A 19,648-nucleotide genomic window follows, 5' to 3' on the forward strand; every position below is an offset into this window, starting at 1 on the left:
TAATGAATTGTTTGTTGTTCGATGTTCAAAGGAAGGGTTATTGTATAATCACAGAAACCAAAAAGGACATCATATAACAATTACTTCTAATATGTAAAATAAAATTAATAAAATAAAAATAATGAATAATAAAAATAACTAATAAATAATAAAATCATAATTTTTAATATTAAAAATAATAATAAAATTAAAATTCTAATTGATGAGAGCATTGTGTCACAGTTTAATAAGAAGCATTATTTCCCTTGTGATTCTTAAGGTAATGCTGCATGGTAAATCCTGTGTCTTAGCTTCAATGAAATATGAAATAAATGACTGTATATTCTCTGCTCTAGGTAATTCTGAAAAGAAAAATTCCTTGCTTGTGTTATTATTGATTTCTAACTTATTCTCTTTTCAATCTTTTTTTCCCTTTCACAAATGGATACCAATCACATTTACCGTTGGACTGCAATATCTCTCCTTGAAAACCAATGCTGTTGACTGAAATCACTTTGGGTGGACCAAATTTTCTCCTTGTTGACTGCTCCTGAATGATCTCTTCCAACCTCCCAATCTGCCTCTCTGGCCAATCAAAACCTCCTTCCGTGTGTGTGCATCATGCTGCTCTCGACCTCCACTCCCCCTCTCTTTCGCTGACTTCCGGAAAAGCAACGGAAGAGTCCTGGGCCGAAGGAGGCTTCTGTATGCTTGTGAAAAAGAACAATCTGTGCCAACGGAAGGTTCTTCAACAACTTTGCTGCAAAACATGTACATTCCAAGGCTGAGCAGCCATCTTAGATTTCTTTGTTCCTGTAGACTTATAGATTATTCCATATTATTAAAAAGAAAAAAAAGCCAAAAACAAAAAAAAAAGCAAGCCACCTCTCTCTTTCTTGCTCTTTTTTTTTTCTTACTCTCTCTCTCTCTCTCTCTCTCTCTCTCTCTCACTCTCTCTCTCTCAAGTTTGTGCAGGGAGATGGTGAACTGTTTTGTCAGAACTTAAATGGAAAAAAAAAATAAACCAACAACAAGCCTACCTTTTATAACTGGGTGTTTAGTACTAAACAGCCAGAACCACAGAGACAGTATTGTATGACCAAAGTATTTGATGCCAAAATTTGACGTTAAAGTAATGATTTGATTTCCTGCCCTGGGTTTGAAGGTCCATTCTTTTTTTCCTTTTGCCTTTAGTTGCTTGTTTCCCCTTTGAGATGCTTAAAAATATTTTTCCAAAATATCACAAGAGCATATGTAGATCAAAAGGAAAAAGAAAGCTCTCGCATCCGTCATTTTGCATACTTGAGCCCACCATTGGGGGAAACGACAGGAAACTGGACCTGAGGGCAGTAAGAACATCCTACAGAGTTAGGTTTGGTGTTTGTCTTAGTATTTCACAGTTCAGCATTGATACTTTCCACACATAATTTACTTGGTGCATTATGTACTGGTTTTTGCATTTTACTCACTTGATAAGTCTGCTCCACTGGTTTCATCGATAGACTTGCTGCTACTGGCTTTTCCATTGTAGATTAGGTTATTTTATACACAGCTGGTCAAATAGGATCGTTCTGTACAGTCAAATTGGCGATGGAAACAATGCAGAGGTACAAGAAAGAGCTGAAACTGACCCAGCTCCCCTGAAATTCAGAGTGTTCATTTTGTAGACCCTGCACAATCTCTTGGTGCTATCTAGCCATTATCCATAGCATTTTTTTTTCTCCAAAGGCCATCAGAAATTCCATTTGTCATAGTGGGAAGCATTTTGGGTATGATGCAGGAAATTTCTTCCTGGAGTCAAAAGTTTCTAAGAGGCCCTGTATTTTTTAAGAAATGGAATTTATTTAAATAATATTTAAGCTCGTGCTCATGTTGGCCGGGCAATGTTGTTCAATGGTGCTTATTAGAAGTTTTTTCATCTTGTCATTTTAAGAAAATAAAACTGGAAATCGAATATGGGTGGCATGATTGTCCCCTCCTGGTCCTGTATTTTCTCACTTTTCTGTCCTTCTATAACCAGGCCATGCACTTACACACCTGCCCACTGAATGTTATTGAGATCACCTGGGTTTTTTTGTTTTTGTTTTTTTTCATTTGCAAGTGTGGGTTTAGAAACTTCCTCACTGGTTCTCTGTGACTCCATAAACATTTCATGGAATCTAGCAGATGGAATTATAAGAAGAATGCTTCAGATCATTGATCAGAAATGAGGAAACCTGATAAATTTTTTCATAGTTTCTCTGTTTGGGGAAGGGCAGACCCATAGTAAGTTTCTTTATTTTTCCTAACAAAGTTCCATTGGTGACCTCATTTGTTTTGGGAGTGACCAGCCATCTTGCAGGTTTTCAGCTTTTGAGAGCTTTATTTCCAAGATGCCGCTGGCTTCACAGCTGAGAAGAGGAATTGTTTCAATATAGATGATCCTGGGAAGGAGCTGGGAATGATGCTAAGTTCCCAATCCAAGCAGCAAGCTGGTAAAAAGCCTGCCTTGAAAATATTCCTAGACATCTGAGTTAACTTCCAACCCAAAGTGAATGAATAACACATGAATAGACTAATGACCCTCTTTCTAGCATTGTAGCTATACCGAGTCACATAATAATTCATAAGTAACTAGGAAAACAACTGATCTCGCTGAACAACTTTCCTCCTTACAACACTGCAGGCCCTTCTGACACAGAACCAAAGTTGATTCTGGGTAGGGCATATAGTTAGTTTTCACACTTAAAGGCACAGTCTTTAAGTGGAGAAGTGGCAATGCAAGCCTAAAGCAAGCTCAAGCAGATGGCAAAACCAGATTCGCCTGCAAGGGGATCCAGCTAATTGAATTAACCCATACTATTTAAGGCCCATGATCACTATGATAGAAAAGATAAAAATGATATCTGTGTTCTTAGACAAATAGCCATCAACATGAAAGCCAAGTTCACTGGGGTCCACCAGCGCACGCTCCATTTCCCACTGGTGGCCAGTGCACATCATGGAAATACCGGTTTAACTACTAGTGTGTTACTGCCTCGTTTACCTACATAACATTATTAACTAGAACATAATGCTTTCAAAATTTAAGTTAATGTTATATATTATGTATAAATATATATATTCATAATAAGATATATGTAATGGATAGTACAAAGTTTGGAGAAATGACAAATGCGCTAAACTTCTAGAGACAAAAGCCCTATCTTCTGTTCTCTTTTGTCTTTTTTATTTTTAATTCACTAATTAAAAGTGACCCATTGTTAAATCCAAATCCACTTTACTGAAAAATACTGTACATGTGTAAAATGTTCAGTTGTTTTTTTGTAAAATATAGTAGAATGGTTGTAATTGATACTGGCCAAAATCAATGTTATTCCATATTTTATTTTTTCTATTAAATTAACCTAAGTTCCTGTTTATTTGATCTGTTCATACCCATGCATAAACAACTCTCAAAGGGTAAGCTGAGAAGCTTCTCTGTTTCCACATAGACGCAGAACATGAAGGAAAGTTAGAAAAGAACATCTGAGCAGAGGTGGGGATTGAAATGGAGGGAGAAAGAAGCAGAGTGGTGCAAGAGGGACACAGGTGAGATTTGGACATTTTTAGAAAGTAGGCAGAGAAAAAAATCTATAAAGCTTGACATAGTTTCCATGAGATTATGCACGCATTGGTGCCCTGTGTGGGGCCAACTGGGCCACTCTTCCTTTGTCGTGCTGCACACACCCCCAGTCTATGTGTGTAGGGACTTGGTGGTGGGCAAAGCTGGTGAGAAGCCTAAGCGCTGTTAAAGGGAAAGATGGCCTTGTTCAATTTGCTGACATCTTGTGTAAAGTTGATGGGCTGTATCCCTGGATGTCTAGAGCATGACTTTGTCTAAAAGCCATCTCCAGTACATGCTACAAGGTGGGACTGGACTGTGAGCTAAAATCAGCAGCGGAGTGTTAGTCTTTGTAACTCCTGCTTGAGATGCAATTACTAGCCTTGAAGTTTTGATGCCCTGCCTTTTGAGAAGAGAAATGATAAATCAGTCAAAACAGCAAACAAATTGAACTCCAATAAGGTTTAAAGATCTCAGGATACAAAAGATATAAAAGAGAGCCTGAACAGTCCCAAAGTCCCAATAAGGGGAGAGAAAGAGAGTGATTTTCTTGACCACTTACTATATGCTATGCAATGTGAGGATAGCATGCACATGCTGATGTAAAATATTTCTCTTATCAGAAAAACTCTAGGGCAGAAGTGCATGTGTTATCCTCTGTTTACACATAAGAAAACAGGCACAAGTACTTGAAATAAGCTAATGGAGATGACATAGCCAGACTCAAAATAATAGTAATAAAATTGTAACAGACAACAAAAATGTGGGAGACACTAAGTTGTTAAGCTCAGAACAGGCAAAGACTCCTTGGACTTGAACTGGTGGGGTACATTCCCTGGAGCAGATGGAACTTGAATCAGTTCATTACCAGCAAACCTGTGGCTTGTGAGATGTTCAGGACAGCAAGATGTTTTCATGTTTTTAATCTAATTAGTCTGTCACTACAAAGGACATTTCTGATTCAACATTTTATAAATTAGTCAAGAAAAATCTTCAGTTTTATAGTTTGTAGAAGATGGATGGTGCGTCATCCTCAACTCCCTTATCCATGGAAGACCTTACTAACTGGCAGTCCCCATCTGCAGATGGACCAGAATTTTCTCCTTCCTTCTACCACAGTATCAGAGGCTATTCAGCACACGCCAGCCTCTTCCATCTCATCCATTATTTTCCTCTCAACCATCTACCCTTCATTTTGAGGAACTTACAAACTTAGTAGAGAAGGGAGGTAGTTGTTTCGGTAACTTCTAAATTAAAGCTTCTCAGTCCAAGTGAGCAACACTAAGGCATACCATATCTGAGGACACAGCACCTTATCCCCCCTCACATAAAAGGAATGCCATGCTGGAGAAATATAAAGTAAATATGCATTCTTCATAATTTTTATCATCTAGTCTTACACAAAGAGAGCCGTGGTAGACAGCAGGATGATGAATAGGAACACATGCTGGGGGCAGTTTTAAACCATGGCCTGGCCAATTTGATTCTCCCTCCTTTCATCCTCTAATATAAAATGGCAGAAGGGAACAAAAGCCAGCTGCAGTTTGACCTCACCTGGCCCAAGCTGGGCCCTGGACCCTAAACTCAATATGTGTAGATGGCAGAAAGCATAAACTTGCCTCTCTTCCCTAGTCAACATCCATTTCCAAATGTTATTTTTGTTGCCAACTCATAAAATCAGAAGTTCTCAACAGTATGTTAGAGCCCTTGACATATTTAGCAGGGCATAGCCAAGATGGACTGAATTTCAGTGTGGCTCATTGGAGCTACTTGGCACCTAGCATTGGGCCGAACTCCATATAATCATGTCTCCTCTTCCTCACAAGAGGTGACAGTCTGGCACTGATTCAGTTCTTTAGCAAGCAGGATGCAATTATGCAGCATCATTAAGTCTCAGAGGGCCAGAACGTGACCTAGAATGGCAACTTTTCGTTCCCATTTTCTATCTCCAGGAGACTTGTAAGGACCATTTTACTAGATTATTACTGAAGGATTTTCTTACAAGATGTCCCTAAAAGGCCATTGTTTGAAGCAATTAGGGTTTTTGTTTTTTGGTTTTTTTGTTTTGTTTTGTTTTGCTTTTCTTTTGGTTTTTTTTTTTTTTCCCCTTCCTGTCTTAGTTTTTTTTTTTTTAGAGCCAGGGGTCCTAGAAAATAACAGAAATATTCGAGTCCTGAATTTAAAGATCTTAAGCTTTTTTCTTTCTTTTTTTTTTTTTTTTGGAAAAGTATATATTATTTTAAGAATACTATGTTTTAAGGTTGACAAAGTATTAGAAAAATGGCTTTAATTGGGCCTATACAAAAATAAGGTCTATGGAAATTAATTTTCTGATGCAAGATTCACAGCTAGTCAGAGGTGTGCCCAACACTTCAACCTTGTGTACAACACTGCCTCCTTTTACCAAATTCACATTACTTGTGTGCAAAGTGGAGGGCGAGAGCCCTTTCCTAAGTGAAGATAGAGAGCACAATGTATCCCTGGACTTGGGTTTTTTTTCTTATTTGTAAAAATTAATTGCTTCCATAAATAAACAATACTGAGTCCCTGCCACACACAGAGCTCTGAGGTTCTTCAAGCTTAACATCCAATGGAGAAAAACAGACATAAAAACACATGGTTATAATATGAAGTGATTTAAGCTCCTTTAAGAAGGCATAAATATTGAGAGTCCAGAGAATCTAGTTCATTTTACCCATGAGGTGCTGGGGTCTCATGCCCTTGTACTGCAAAGCTCACCAAGGGCATCCAAAAATAGCATGAGACATTACAAATAGAGCTGGCTCTGAAATGCACAAATAAAACTGCAAAGGTCAACAAATTATATCTTAATTAAATATCTACAAAACTAGTCAGTTGTAACTTCACTCTTAAGGGAACGCATATAATTAAATTTAATGTAGGATGAAGGTGAATTTTAATTTGTTTGATACAATGTAGAACCTACAGAGGTTGGAACATCTAGAATCCATGAGTATCTTAACATAGCCCTACAAAGGGGGGAAAATATCACTATTCATTCCAAAGTATCTGGAGGGTCCCCAAGGTGCGAGGTGGAGGGCAAGGTACAGAGACAGCAATGTATAGAACCGGTCCTTTTCTCTTTACCTTCTCCACTCTCTCCAAGGAGAGCTTATTCAATCTCATTGCTTTAAATACCCTCTATATCAGTCCACTTTCCATTTTAATAACAAAATTCCTGGGCTGGTTACTTGACAAAGAGATTTATGTAGCTCACAATTTTGGAGACTAAAAATGCAAACAGCATGGCACTGTTCTGGCAAGGGCCCATCTGATGACATCATATCATGGCAGAAAGCATCATGGCAGACATGCCTGTAAGGGGAGAGATCACATGGTGAAATAGGAGGCCACAGAGAGACCAGGGAGCAGCTGGTGTTGCTCTTTTTTTAATAACCCTCTTATGAGAACTAGCCAGGGTCCCCCAAGAGCTACTTTAATCTCTGACAAGGAGCCTGCTCGCAAGTGACCTTCCAATAAGCTCTACCTCATTAAAAGGCCCATCATCTTCTTATATTGCCACACTGGGGACTATGCTTCCACTACATGAACCCTAGGGTAACACACCAACTCCAAATCATAGCACCATCATATAACATATGTGTGTATACATATTCCGGATCTCTTCCCTCAAAATTCACAGCTATAGATTTGATGAACTACTTGCCTTCAGACATCTGATAGGCACTGTAAAGCTAATGTGTCTGAAACAAACTTTAGACACCCCAACCTCCTAACTATCTCCCATCTCAGCAATGGCAATAGAGTACATACACACAGTTGTTCAGGGTTTCTCTTCTTTGGTATTCCAAATCCAATTCATCAGCATAATGTCATTAACTCTATCTCCAAAATGCACATCCAAATACCCCACTGCTGCCTAGCGCACAGCTTAGCTCAGCCAGATGCTGTCATCTCCTGATCTACTGAGGGAGCCTCCAAGTGAGGCTTTTTTCTCCCCCTTTTTTCTCTCTTTTTTCTCCCCCTTCCCCATTTGTTCACACAGCAGAGTGCCATTACAAATATAAAATCAGATTCCATCTCTCTCTCTTGCTCACTCAGAATACAATCTGAACTCTTCACCTGAAGTCATTCCTGCTGTCTTCTGCCTCCCCCTTGTCCTTCACCTGTTCATACTAAATTTCTTTTCTTTTCTTTTGTACCAGGGATTGAAATCTGGAGCACTTAACCACTGATCCATCCCCATCTCTTTTTATTTATATTTTGAGACTGTCTTGCTGAGTTGCTTAGGGCCTTGCTAAGTTTCTAAGGCTGGCTTTGAACTTTGCGATCCCACCTGCCTCAGCCTCTCCAGCAGCTGGGATTGCAGGCATGCACCACTGGTGCCCGGCTCAGACTAACTTTCTTTGTGTCTCTCAAACAAAACCAAGAAGTTTATGCCTCAGGAACCCAGCTCTTTGCATGATTAGTTTCATCCATGGATGTTAGTTTTAAACACACACACACACACAAAACGGGCTGGGGTTATAGCTCAGTGGTAAAGCGCTTCCCTAGCACGTGAGAGGCAATCCTCAGCACCACACTAAAGTAAATAAATAAAATGAAGGTATTGTGTCCATCTACTACTAAAAGTATTTTTTTAATTAAAAAATAAAAACACTTCCTCAGAAAGTAGCTAGTACTTTCCACCACTCTCCCCACACCTGTCCCCTTTTATTCCCTTTCTTTTCCCTCCATAGCACTATCACCACGTGATGTTATGGGTCATTTACTTATTCATGGTCAGCCAGCTCCATGACAGCTGGACTTTGTCCATCTTGTTCACAGCTGTATCTTATATGTCTAATGCAGTTTGCTTAATAAGTATTTGTGGAATGAATGAAATAAAAAGACATCAGAGAGAAGTGTGACAAGTGACATTTGACCTGAGTCATGAAGAATAAGTGAGATTTATAAGTAGAAGATTAGGATGCTTAAGAAGGATACTCTAGAGAAAGAATGTGTACAAAGACACAAAGCCATTTAAAGGACCTGTGGATGGCGATCTCATAGTGGCCGAGGCAGGGAGAGGGTAGGTATGTAGCTTGAGAAAGCAGAATGAAAGACCAGTGGGATCAACTTGTGATGGACCTTTAGTGGATTTTTGCCTTTCTTCCACCTCCTTGTCACTAGTCATCAACCTTCTTTTCAGAGAGACTAACTGACTTGCCCAAGAACCCATCAGTTCCACTCTTGGTCTCTTGCCAATATATTTGGGAGTCATTTATTCAGATAGAATGCTGAGGAGGCCATACTTGCTTCAGTCCCCAGAGGATTGATGGCCACTTTGAGCCAACTAAATGAAAGGACAAGGAACCTAGCTGTCAGATGAGCTCACATGAGAGGACAGTCCTCAGTACCTCTTTACCTTGATATCCATGACCAGAGCAATAAATTGAGCAAGGCCTGTCCAAGACTGGACTTAAGGGCACCTTCCTATCCTCCTCAAAGAAGACCCTTTGCCCTCTAAACTGTCATCACCAGAGAAGAACAAAAAAGAAAAAAGTGATGTAATCACCCCTCTTCCCTAACAGGGAAAACAATAGTAACAGTAACTCTCATATAAGGAGGACTTCCTATATGTTGCTTTATATGGGCTACTTCCTTCAATATTCATAACATCCTCATATTATCCCATTTTTCTTTTTTTATTGATTTTATTTTTTAAAATACATGATAGCAGAACGCATTACAATTCTTATTACATATATAGAGTACAATTTTTTCATATCTTTGTATATAGAGTATGTTCACACCAATTCATGCCTTTATACATGTACTTTATGGGGTTTTGGGGGGTTTGTTTGTTTGTTTTTTGCATTACAATTCTTATTACATTATCCCATTTTTCAAATGAGGAATCCGGTAAGGTAAAGACCTAAGGTACCTTTATGGCTGATGGAAGATATGGAAATAATTGAAGCCTAAACAATCTGATTTAAGAGCCTCCAGAAGGAGAAATACAAAAGACAGGAAGGATGTCACTGTGACCATGGAGTATATACATCAGATTTAGATATTTCAGCAGTGTTGTCAAGTCCAGGTTTCATGCAGTCTCTTGTGAATTAAGCAGCACCCACCCAGGAGTGTGCACCAAGTCCTCCTAACTCTTTGTGAGAACAAGGCAGGAGTCAATGTTAATATCATGAGAATTAGTAGCATCCAATGGACCATGTGAGCAAAATAAATCACAACAGACTTAAAGGAAATGAGGCAGTAGCTGTTAAAAGAAATAGGATGTGGTGTCTCCTTTCATTGTTGGGAGGCCATTGTTTGCATTCTCCCTCACATTGAAATGAGGGAGAAATAAAATGGCCATATTGGGAACGTTGTCACGTAATACAAATTCTGTGGGCTCCATTGATGAATCTGCTGAAACAAATTCTCTCTAGTTGGTATTAAACAGGATTCTGTTACCTCATGAATCATAATAACTACAAAATAGTAAAAGTTAAACTATCAATGAAATAGAAGTCTTTTTATTATATATAGGAATGTGATTTGTAGTTGATTTATGTTATATGATGAGACACAGATACAGCAGAAACCAGAAGTCACCTTGACCCTCTTCTCATTCATTCCTACATCTGCCCTAAGTCAAGACATTTCTGCCTTCAAAATCTGTCTCAGATTCATTTTCTCCACCTCAACTCCCCTATCCTAGCCCGTGTCACCGTGGGTCAAGCTGCTTTACACGTGGGCTGCTCATGCATCTTCATAAATGTACCCCATGTGTTCACAGCCACAAGTGCTTACCTTTAAACCCCTATAAACCATTCTCCACAGCAATCCCAATAATCTTCTCAACAACTCAAAACTCAGCATAAAACCCATCCTCCTGGAGCTCCCCTTTTCCTTAGGATGAAGCTGAAATTCCTTTCCATGGTTTCGAAGGTCTGTCTGACCAGCCCCACCTCTCTAAATTCAACTCATGCCCTTCATTCCCTCTCCTAGTATTTTCCAGCTACATTGATTCTGATTATTCTTTTCAGACCTACACCGTAGAATGTTCCCATATTGTATTCACCTCCTTTAATACTATCCCAGCTGATCATCTATCTCTGGTTAGCATGCATTATCTGAGCCCCAGTTTAAATGTTACTTCTTCATTTACTAATCCTTAAAGGCAAGGTTAGACCTCCTTATTGAAAGCTTTCATGGTAATGGGCATGAGGGTGCATGCCTGTAAATTCACAGACTCAGGAAGCTGAGGCAGGTAGATCACAAGTTCAAGGCCAGCCTTAGCAACTTAGTGAGACCATGTCTTAAAATTAAAAAGGAGGCTGGGGATGTCACTCAGAAGTAAAGCACTCCTGAGTCCTAATCCCAGCAACAATAATAATGATAATAATAAGTTTTCATGGAAGCCTCTACTTCTTTCATATCGATTATATGGTAAGTGCCTAGATATTTGTGGAAGCATTTGTTTGCTATATGTAATTCTCACTATGAAGTTTGTTCCATAGGGGCAAAGTCAGCAAGGGCTTTATATTTTATGAACCTATAAAATGTCTCACAGATTAGGTGCTTGATAACTTTATGATCAATAGATGAAAAAAAATTATGAGTAAACAATTGAGTATAGGACAGGAAAGAGATAGCTCTGACCTAGACACTGGATAATGAAGTCTTAGTTGTGATTTTGTATCACTTCAGGAAAGCCAACCATGTGTCGCACCTCAGTTTTCCCTTCTTGACTATCATCCCTGTGAACACCCTTCCTCAGCCCTTCTATCCATCAGAAGTGGAAAATGGGAGTTCTCATGGAGTTTCTGTCACTTGTCCTAAAACACACAAAATTATCAGCAAAAACAATAAAACGAATGCTTCAGGACCTGCGAACCAACAGCAGCAATAGCAGCCAGGCATTGGTTTGTATAGAAGCAGAATTCTAATCACGTCCCTCTGAGATCTCATTCCCTTCTTATCCCCTGCTGTGAAGGGACTTTTCAGAGGAAACTAAAGCTTAATGGCAACTGATAGGAAGATAGGAGATCAGCCTGAATTATCCAGGAGTAATCATGAACAAGTCCATCAGAGAGATATGGTAGAAGAAGGAGTCAGAAGATGAACCAAGGTCAGAGAGATTGTAGGGAGAGAGAAGGATTGGACCCACAGCCACTGGATTGAAGTTGCTGGAAGTGGGGCCCAAGCAGGAAACACAGGCAGCTCTAGACACTGAGAGCAACCTGCCACCAGCACTCAGCAAGGAACCAGGGATTGACCTGAATTCTGCCAATAACCTGAAGGAATTTGGAGCATAATCATGCTTGGAGCTTCCAGAAAGAATGCTGCCTGCCAACACCTTGATTTCCACCTTGTAAAACCTGGAGCAGAGAAGCAGCTGAGCCATGCTGTGCCCAGACTCCTGACCTAAGGAACTGTGAGATAATAAATGGGTATTTTGTTAAGCCACAAAATGTATGCTAAGCTGTGTTGGCAGCAATAAAAAATTAATACAGTTAGACCACACCTATTCCATCACAATAAGTACTTTTTCAAGACTCCAAGGTGATCTAAGTAAGAACACAGTGTAAGATCTACCACTTTGGATGACATTTCTTTCCTGAGTTTCTGACACCCACCTCTGATTTCTTGAGGGCCACTCCTGCAAACATCAAGTTCTTAAGAGATAAGCACTGAGGAATTAGGCAGTTGTGTGGCAGTCCTTGGCTGACATTAACCAGCAGAGCTGAGGCAAATTAGTGATGCTTCAGATCAAAGAAATAGCTAATGAGCAACCACAGCATTCTAATCTGCAACCTGGGAACCTGATACACCTCCTGGGCTATTTGGCTGATGGTGTGGAGTGGAGACTTGGTAACAGGTGGCTTGAGCCTGAATGGTACCTCCCTGCAGACTCCCAACACTGGCTCTTGGCAGTTGATACAGCCAACAGTCAGAACACAGCTGTTTTTACAAACCAAGCCAGCTCACCATTAAACTCTGCCTTGGTGTCATTTCACTTACCAAGATGAAATCCTTGTGACCATTTTCCAGCCCGGTTCTCTTAAATGAACTGTATGACTAGCTATATTTTTGGCAGATAGATGAGGTGTTAAGCTTTATCATTCAGTATTTCCTTCACTGCAGATTCAAATTTGTTATTCATTTCCTGATCACCTACTTTAGAATCATGCACCAAGCTTGTTCCTTCCATGTTCATTATTTAGCAATGAAGTATGGTCGTGCCCATTTCAAGATGGGAGTGGGCAATTGTTGTCAGGTCAAGTAATCTACCAGGTCTTCCCACTCTGAGTTACAGAGATGTTCCTCCATCAGCACATATGCTCTTGACTACTTCTTTCTTTTCCCAATCCAACTATCCAAGCCCTTCTAGCTGAATGGGCGCATCTCCCACAGCTTCCATCCACTTAATAGTATAGCTATGGATGGAGATGAAGTTGAACATTGGACATTTTGACTACTATCCATTCTTTCCAAGAGATGGATGATATGTCATATTATAGCTTTCCAAAGTCATAGCTACCATCACAGAATCTGGGAAGAGGCTGCCCAGGTTCAACTTCAACTTCTGGTTTTCTTATATACTAGGTATATGATCTTAGGAAATACACTTAACCTCTTGTATTAGTCAGCTTTGTGTTTCTATGACCAAAATATCTGACATAAACTATTAGAGGAGAAAATATTTGTTTGGATGGTCTCTAGTTTCATCCAATTTTCTGCAGGTGACATAATTTCATTTTTCTTTATGGCTGAATAAAACTCCATTGTGTGTGTGTGTGTGTGTGTGTGTATATATATATATATATATATATATATATATATATATATATATACATCTATATCACATTTTCTTTATTCCTTCATCCATTAATGGGTACTTAAGCTGGTGCAATAGATTGGCTATTGTGAGTTGTGATGCTATAAACATGCATGTATTACTGTAATATGATAACTTTAATTCTTTAGGATAAATACCAAGGAGTGGTATACCTGGTTCCTATGGTGTTTGCATACTTAATCTTTTGAGGAAGCTTCATATTGATTTCCATAGTGGTTGTACTAATTTATAATCCCGCCAACAGTGTAAAAGTATCCCTTTTTCTCCACATCCTCTCTAGCATTTATTATTGTTGGTATTCTTGATGACTATCTTTCTGACTGGTGTGAGATGAAATTTCAGTGTAGTTTTGATTTACATTTCTCTCATTGCTAATGATATAAAATATTTTTCATGTATTTGTTTGCTATTTATATTTCTTCTTTTGATAAATTCCTGTTTGATTCATTTGCCCATTTGTTAATTGAATTTTTGATGTAAACTTTTTCGAGTTCTTTACATATTCTAAATATTAACCTGCTGTCAAAAGAGTAGCTAGCAAAGATTTTCTCCCATTTTGTAGGTTTCTCTCTTCACATTTCTAATTGCTTCCTTTGCTGTGCAGAAGCTTTTTAACTTGATGGCATCCCATTTATTAACTCTTGACATTATTTCTTTGAGCTTAAAGGGTGCAATAGAGAAAGTGATGTTCATCTGTATCTTCATGTTTCCTATCAGACTCACTCTTCAGACAGTCAGCAGAGTTTCTGTCTCTGTGCTGATCCCTCCTTTCCCTCCCTCCAAACCCTCCATCAAAGGACCAGACACCACAGCCACCCCTTGGGATGGTGAATCTGGGAACATCCTTACACTATGTGTATTGGCCATTTTCTACTGGTGATGCTAGTCAGAGTCAGAGAAGTCTGCACCAAGATGGCTGTTGTCTTTCCAAAGATGAAGACTGGCATAGAACATGGGTTCTCCATCTCAAGTAGCATTAGAATCACTGGGAATGATTTTTTTCAAAAAAAATCTATCCCAGAATTTCTGATTCAGTAGGTTCAAGGTAGAATCTGAGAATTTATATTTCTAATAAATTTCCAGTTGATACTGATGCTGCTGGTTCCTCCTTGAGAATCACTGTCATTGATGTTAGGCACACAGACCTACTAAACACCCTAGAGAAATCCAGGCTCGAATCCCAGCTCAGTCACTTACCATGTGTTTTAGTCAGCTTTTTTGCTGTTGTGACTAAAAGACCTGACAAGAATAATTTTAACAAGGAAAAGTTTATTTGGGGGCTCACAGTTTCAGAGGTTTCAGTTCATAGACAGATGACTCCATTCCTTGGGACTCGAGGTGAGGCTGAACATCAGGGTTGGAAGAGTATGGTGGAAGGAAGCAGCTCAAATGATGATCAAAAAGCAGATAAAGACTCCACTCTTCATATACAAAATAGATACCCCAAAGAAAGCCCCACCTCTTCCAGCCACTCTCTACCTGTCTTTAGTTACATCTCAGTTAATACCATTAGGGGATTAATTAACTAATTGTATTAAGGCTCTCATAACTCAGTCATTTCTTCTCTAAACCTTTTTGCATTTCACACATAAGCTTTTGGGGAACACCTCATATCCAAACCATAAGACCACGTAACCTTGGATAAATGACTTGACCTCTCTATTTCTTTCTTTCCTCACCTACAGAAAGGAAGTAACCATGGCATCATAGCTGAGGATTAAAAGATATGATACTCACAGATACATACAAAACATTCCCCCACCCACTGGATGAAAGACAGCCCCGCCTCACTCTCCCCAGGCTGCACATGTGACCTACCCTATCCTATTAGTCATCCCTAATAACTATTATATTATAGTTAATATATATACACATATATATATTCCATATATTAACTATTAATCATGGGAGCATGTGGGGAGGGTTTTTTCCCCACTTTTTGATTGGTGTGTTATAGTTGTACATATGTATGGGATATGTTGTTACATATTTGTACATGCACACAATACACAATATAATAATATGATTTGACCAATATCACTCCCCAGCACTTTCTCCTCCCTCCCTACCTCCCACCCGTTGTTGGTCCCTTTTTGCTACTTATCTCCCTTTGATTCATGAGATCCAACCACAGCTTTCTTTTCCTTTTTTCTCTTTAGCTTACACATAAGAGAGAAACATAGAACCCTTGACCTTCTGAATTTGGCTTATTTTCGTTTAACATAATGGTCTCCAGTTACACCCATGTTCCTGCAAATGACATAATTTCATTTTTCTTTATGGCTGAACAAAATTCTATTATGTATATTTACCACACATTCACTTATTCATTCACCCATTGATGGACATCTAGGATGCTTCCATAGTTTGGCTATTGTGAATTTTGCTGCTATAAACATGGGTATGCATGTATCATTACAGTATGATATAAAGTCAACAGTAGTGTTTTAAAATATCTCTGCTAAGGTCATTAAATCACTCTCTGTAGTAAAATCTCCATCTATGTTTTTCTTATAAAGACACTTGTGATTACATTAGCCCAACCTGATAATCCAGGATTATCTCCCCATCTCAAGATCTTTAATTACTACATCTGCAAAATTCCTTTTGCCACATAAGGTAGCTTTAGATTCCAGGGATGAAGACCTGAATGTCTTTGGGGACCATTATTTGGCCTACTACACTTGCACAGGTCATCTAATCCTCTGCGCCACCATTTTCTCACCATTCAGGCTCAAGCCCCTCTATTTATTTTATATCATTATAGTATGATATAAAATCAGTGGAATTAAAATGATATGACCCTATGAGAATGTTGCTGTGTCTTACCCACGAATTTACTAAATAGAAATGCCCCCTGAATTATTGTGTGCTTCCTGCTATACTGTTTTATAAATCTTGCATTAGTTCATTAACTCTATTTACTCACCTTTTATTAAACATTCTATATGTGCTAAGCACAGGGGAAATACTAGAATTCTCATTCCTTGGACATACACTTTATCTCTGTAAATTTTATACCGTAATAGGTACAGGCAACTAGAGGAAGTGCCCTAATGTGTGAACAAGTGCTATGAAAAAAAAAATCAGTGAGAAAATACTCTGCAAATGCTCTCCAGGTACACAACAGAGTGGGTCTACAGTCCCTTGGGCAGGAGGCAGGGACAGAAGGAAGGAGTTGAGACTGGAGCATCTGGAAAATGCCAGGAGTTTCTCCTTACTGAAGCCTTGGGTGCCAAGAGGTGGCATGCATATGAGACAGATGATCTAACACCGTAGAGAGGGCTGGTTGTGATGGCCACAGGCGCCATGGGAAGGAGTCTGGACCATAGAACGTGCTCCAGGGAGCCACTGAAAAGTTGAAAGCAACTCCTCTTGATATCCTATCCCCTGCAGTGATCTGCATGCAGCTCCTAGCAGGAAATGCTTAAAGCTCTGACCTCCTTACCAATATTTAAATATCAAACTCACAAAGGTCTTTGTGAAGAGGTTCTGGCTTCTTTAAGTGCCTCTTACCTTTCTTCCTCACTGAGACTTTATGATTTATATTTTCAGAACTTTATTTTTACAGCCTCCCATTATACTGAGCCATTGTCTGTCTTAGAATCTCTGTCAATCTCATTTTTAAATCATTCACTCTTAAAAATATTCTCATAGCCCCCAGGTCCCACTTAACCTTCTACTCTTTGCAATTCCATTTATATGAGAATGTTCAAAAGGCAAATTCCATATATTAACTATTAAAGTATTAGACACTAATAATTCTGATAACTCACGAGGCATTTTTTTTTAACCTAGAAAAAATTTTTTGCTGAAAGTGGATAGTAACTATGCTCTGACTTTAGTTGGGGATGTCTGCTTTCCTGGATGCCTATGCCCTGGTCTGTTTCATTCATTTTTACCTCCTGAAAATGTAGCACCCCTCTCTAATATGCTTTTGTCAACAGATAGTATTCTCCCTATGAACTTCAATAAATTGGCAGTGAACTTCTGTTCTGGGAAGATATTTTGCATTAAAAACTGGATTCACAGCAGGCAATCTGCCTAGGGACCACATGTCTAGGAAAGCCGTCATTTTTAACAAAGGCTATTTCAGGCCTGGATAGAATAGGGCTGGTGGACTCTGAAGCCACAAATGTCTTGCCTACTGGAAGCAAGATTACTGTCCTGCATGTTGGTAATTAACCTTGTCAACTAACTTTCAGAACATCTCCAGCATAAGGCACACCCTCTTCTTGGTTCCATTGCTGTGGCTTCTGAATCCCATATGTCCCCCACCATTATTGCTCTCCAGGCAAATTTACCTGATGTGCTTGCCTACTTCAACTTTCAGGTCCATGGCATTTATAGCTGCCAACCACATAAAATATATTAACAGTGAGTTCATGGTTTATTAGATATCTCCTCTGCCTGCAATTATATACCAAATATCTGGAATAGTGCATGGCAATATTCTAGTTTCTTAATAATTATGTAAATTTCTTCTCATGGAGCTTTCAGCTATTAAGTAACTATTTTTTCATACCTAACTCCCAACATATGAAGTAATTTATCTACCAAAATATTCTTGATCACTTCATCATGTGGCAAACTATGATTCACATTATGGAAAATTATTCTTGACTACAAAGAGCAATTAGTCCTGTGAGGGGGACCATATGTAGAATCACCATTTGATATGTAAGAATAAATCAAAATATGTACAAAGCCTTAGAGAGCACAGAAAAATCAATTCAACCACATAATGGTGTGGTAGGAAACATTCAGAAAAAGTTTCATAAAGGAGACCAACTTGAGTTATAAAAAGTCTCATTTTTCTGGGAGAAGAGGAGGTGGCATAAAATGAATATATCCTCTAAGTGGAAGAGTGCAAGATAGGGGTTGGGAACTCAGAAGCCTTTTGGAATATGGGGATTTGTTTTAGTTGACCTTCCAGAACCTGACAGTGGGACAGGTTCAAGTGCAAGAGGTTTATTTGGGAGATGGAAGAAAATGCCAGTGGTCGTGCGTGTTAGCAAAATAGGATCAGGAAGGTAGAAAATGAAGCCAGAGGCAACGGTGGGCAACTGGAGCTCGGTGCTGTGGGAAAACTCTGGGAAACTGTGTAAAACACAGGTCTCCCAGTTATCCCACTGGAGGGACAGCAGAGCTGTGGTCTTCATCTACTAAATCCCTATCACTGGTTGAAGACACTCCTAGGGGTCAATTTCTTCTCCTTCTGGCCTACCACATGGGCCTGATGGAGCAGCCTCCTGAGCCACTGGAGAAAACCTCAGGCAGATGCCAGCAGACACTCTCCCCTGAGATTGGTTTCTGATGTGGTAAAACCAAGGAACATGTATAGGGTTTCAAAAGAGTAGGCTAGAGTTTGTAAGGAGAGCTTCAGGGGATGAGGCTAGAAATTGAGGCAAGGGCTCAATTCTGAAGGGTCTTGTGTGTCAAGGGAGCAGCACTGGAAGATTTTGAATAGGAGAGTAGTCTGATAGCACTGAATTTGAGAAAGATCATTCTGTCTACAGGGTGAAGAACAGAGATGGATGTGGGTTGTGAGAGGGGGCTAATGATGAGTCTGGAAGACCGATTAGGGAGAGAAATACTCCATATGGGATAGGAAAGACAGGGTTGGAAGTCATGTGGTGGTGGTGGCAGTGGTGTTCCTGCTGGAGAGGAGAATGAACAATGGGACAGAGAGATTTTCGGAGATAGAACGGACGTAAGTTGTGAGGGATCGTATGTGGGGAGAGGTAGGGGCCGAGGATGACTTCCTGTACTGGCTCCCCCAATGGGATGATGGTGACACTCACCCAGAGAGATAGATAAATTCTGGATCAAAACAATTAAGCCTTGAGAACCAGGTGAGTTGGAGATACCTGTAAAGTATTCAGGTGGGAAGTCCACTTTGATGTAGATTTATTGACCTCAAGAGGAAGATCTGGACTGTGCAGTCAACTTTTTTGTTGCTGTAACAAAACAAAAACAAACAAACAAAAACCCTGACAAGATAATTTTAGAGAAGGAAAAGTTTATTCAGAGCTCACAATTTCAGAGATCTCAGTCCATAGAAGGCTGATTCCATTGCTCTTAGTCAGAGGTAAGGAAGATCATCATGACAGAAGGGTGTGGAGGAGGAAACCAGTTCAGGAAATGGCAATCAGGAAGGAGAGAGAGAGAGAGAGAGAGAGAGAGAGAGAGAGAGAGAGAGAGAGAGAGAGCATATGCAGGTCAAATTATCAGGCAAAACCAAGCTATGTCCAAAG

General features: G+C 39.5%; 1 protein-coding gene across 4 annotated transcripts in view; it reads left to right on the plus strand.

Moving 5' to 3' along the window:
* The window catches only part of Pcsk5 (proprotein convertase subtilisin/kexin type 5), a 448,718-nt gene that overhangs the window by 299,238 nt on the left and 129,832 nt on the right, over positions 1 to 19,648 (plus strand). Inside the window, exon 21 of one of the 4 annotated variants that reach the window (XM_015492941.2) lies at positions 652 to 3,380. The exons of the other annotated variants lie outside the window; for them this stretch is intronic. Within the exon in view, the coding sequence (XP_015348427.1) occupies positions 652 to 767 (116 nt within the window). The 3' untranslated portion in view covers positions 768 to 3,380. Of the gene's footprint in view, positions 1 to 651; positions 3,381 to 19,648 lie in introns of those variants that run through there. 4 annotated transcript variants of the gene reach the window in all.

This window comes from Marmota marmota, unplaced genomic scaffold, assembly GCF_001458135.2.
Source record: "Marmota marmota marmota unplaced genomic scaffold, marMar, whole genome shotgun sequence".
Lineage (NCBI taxonomy): Eukaryota > Metazoa > Chordata > Mammalia > Rodentia > Sciuridae > Marmota > Marmota marmota.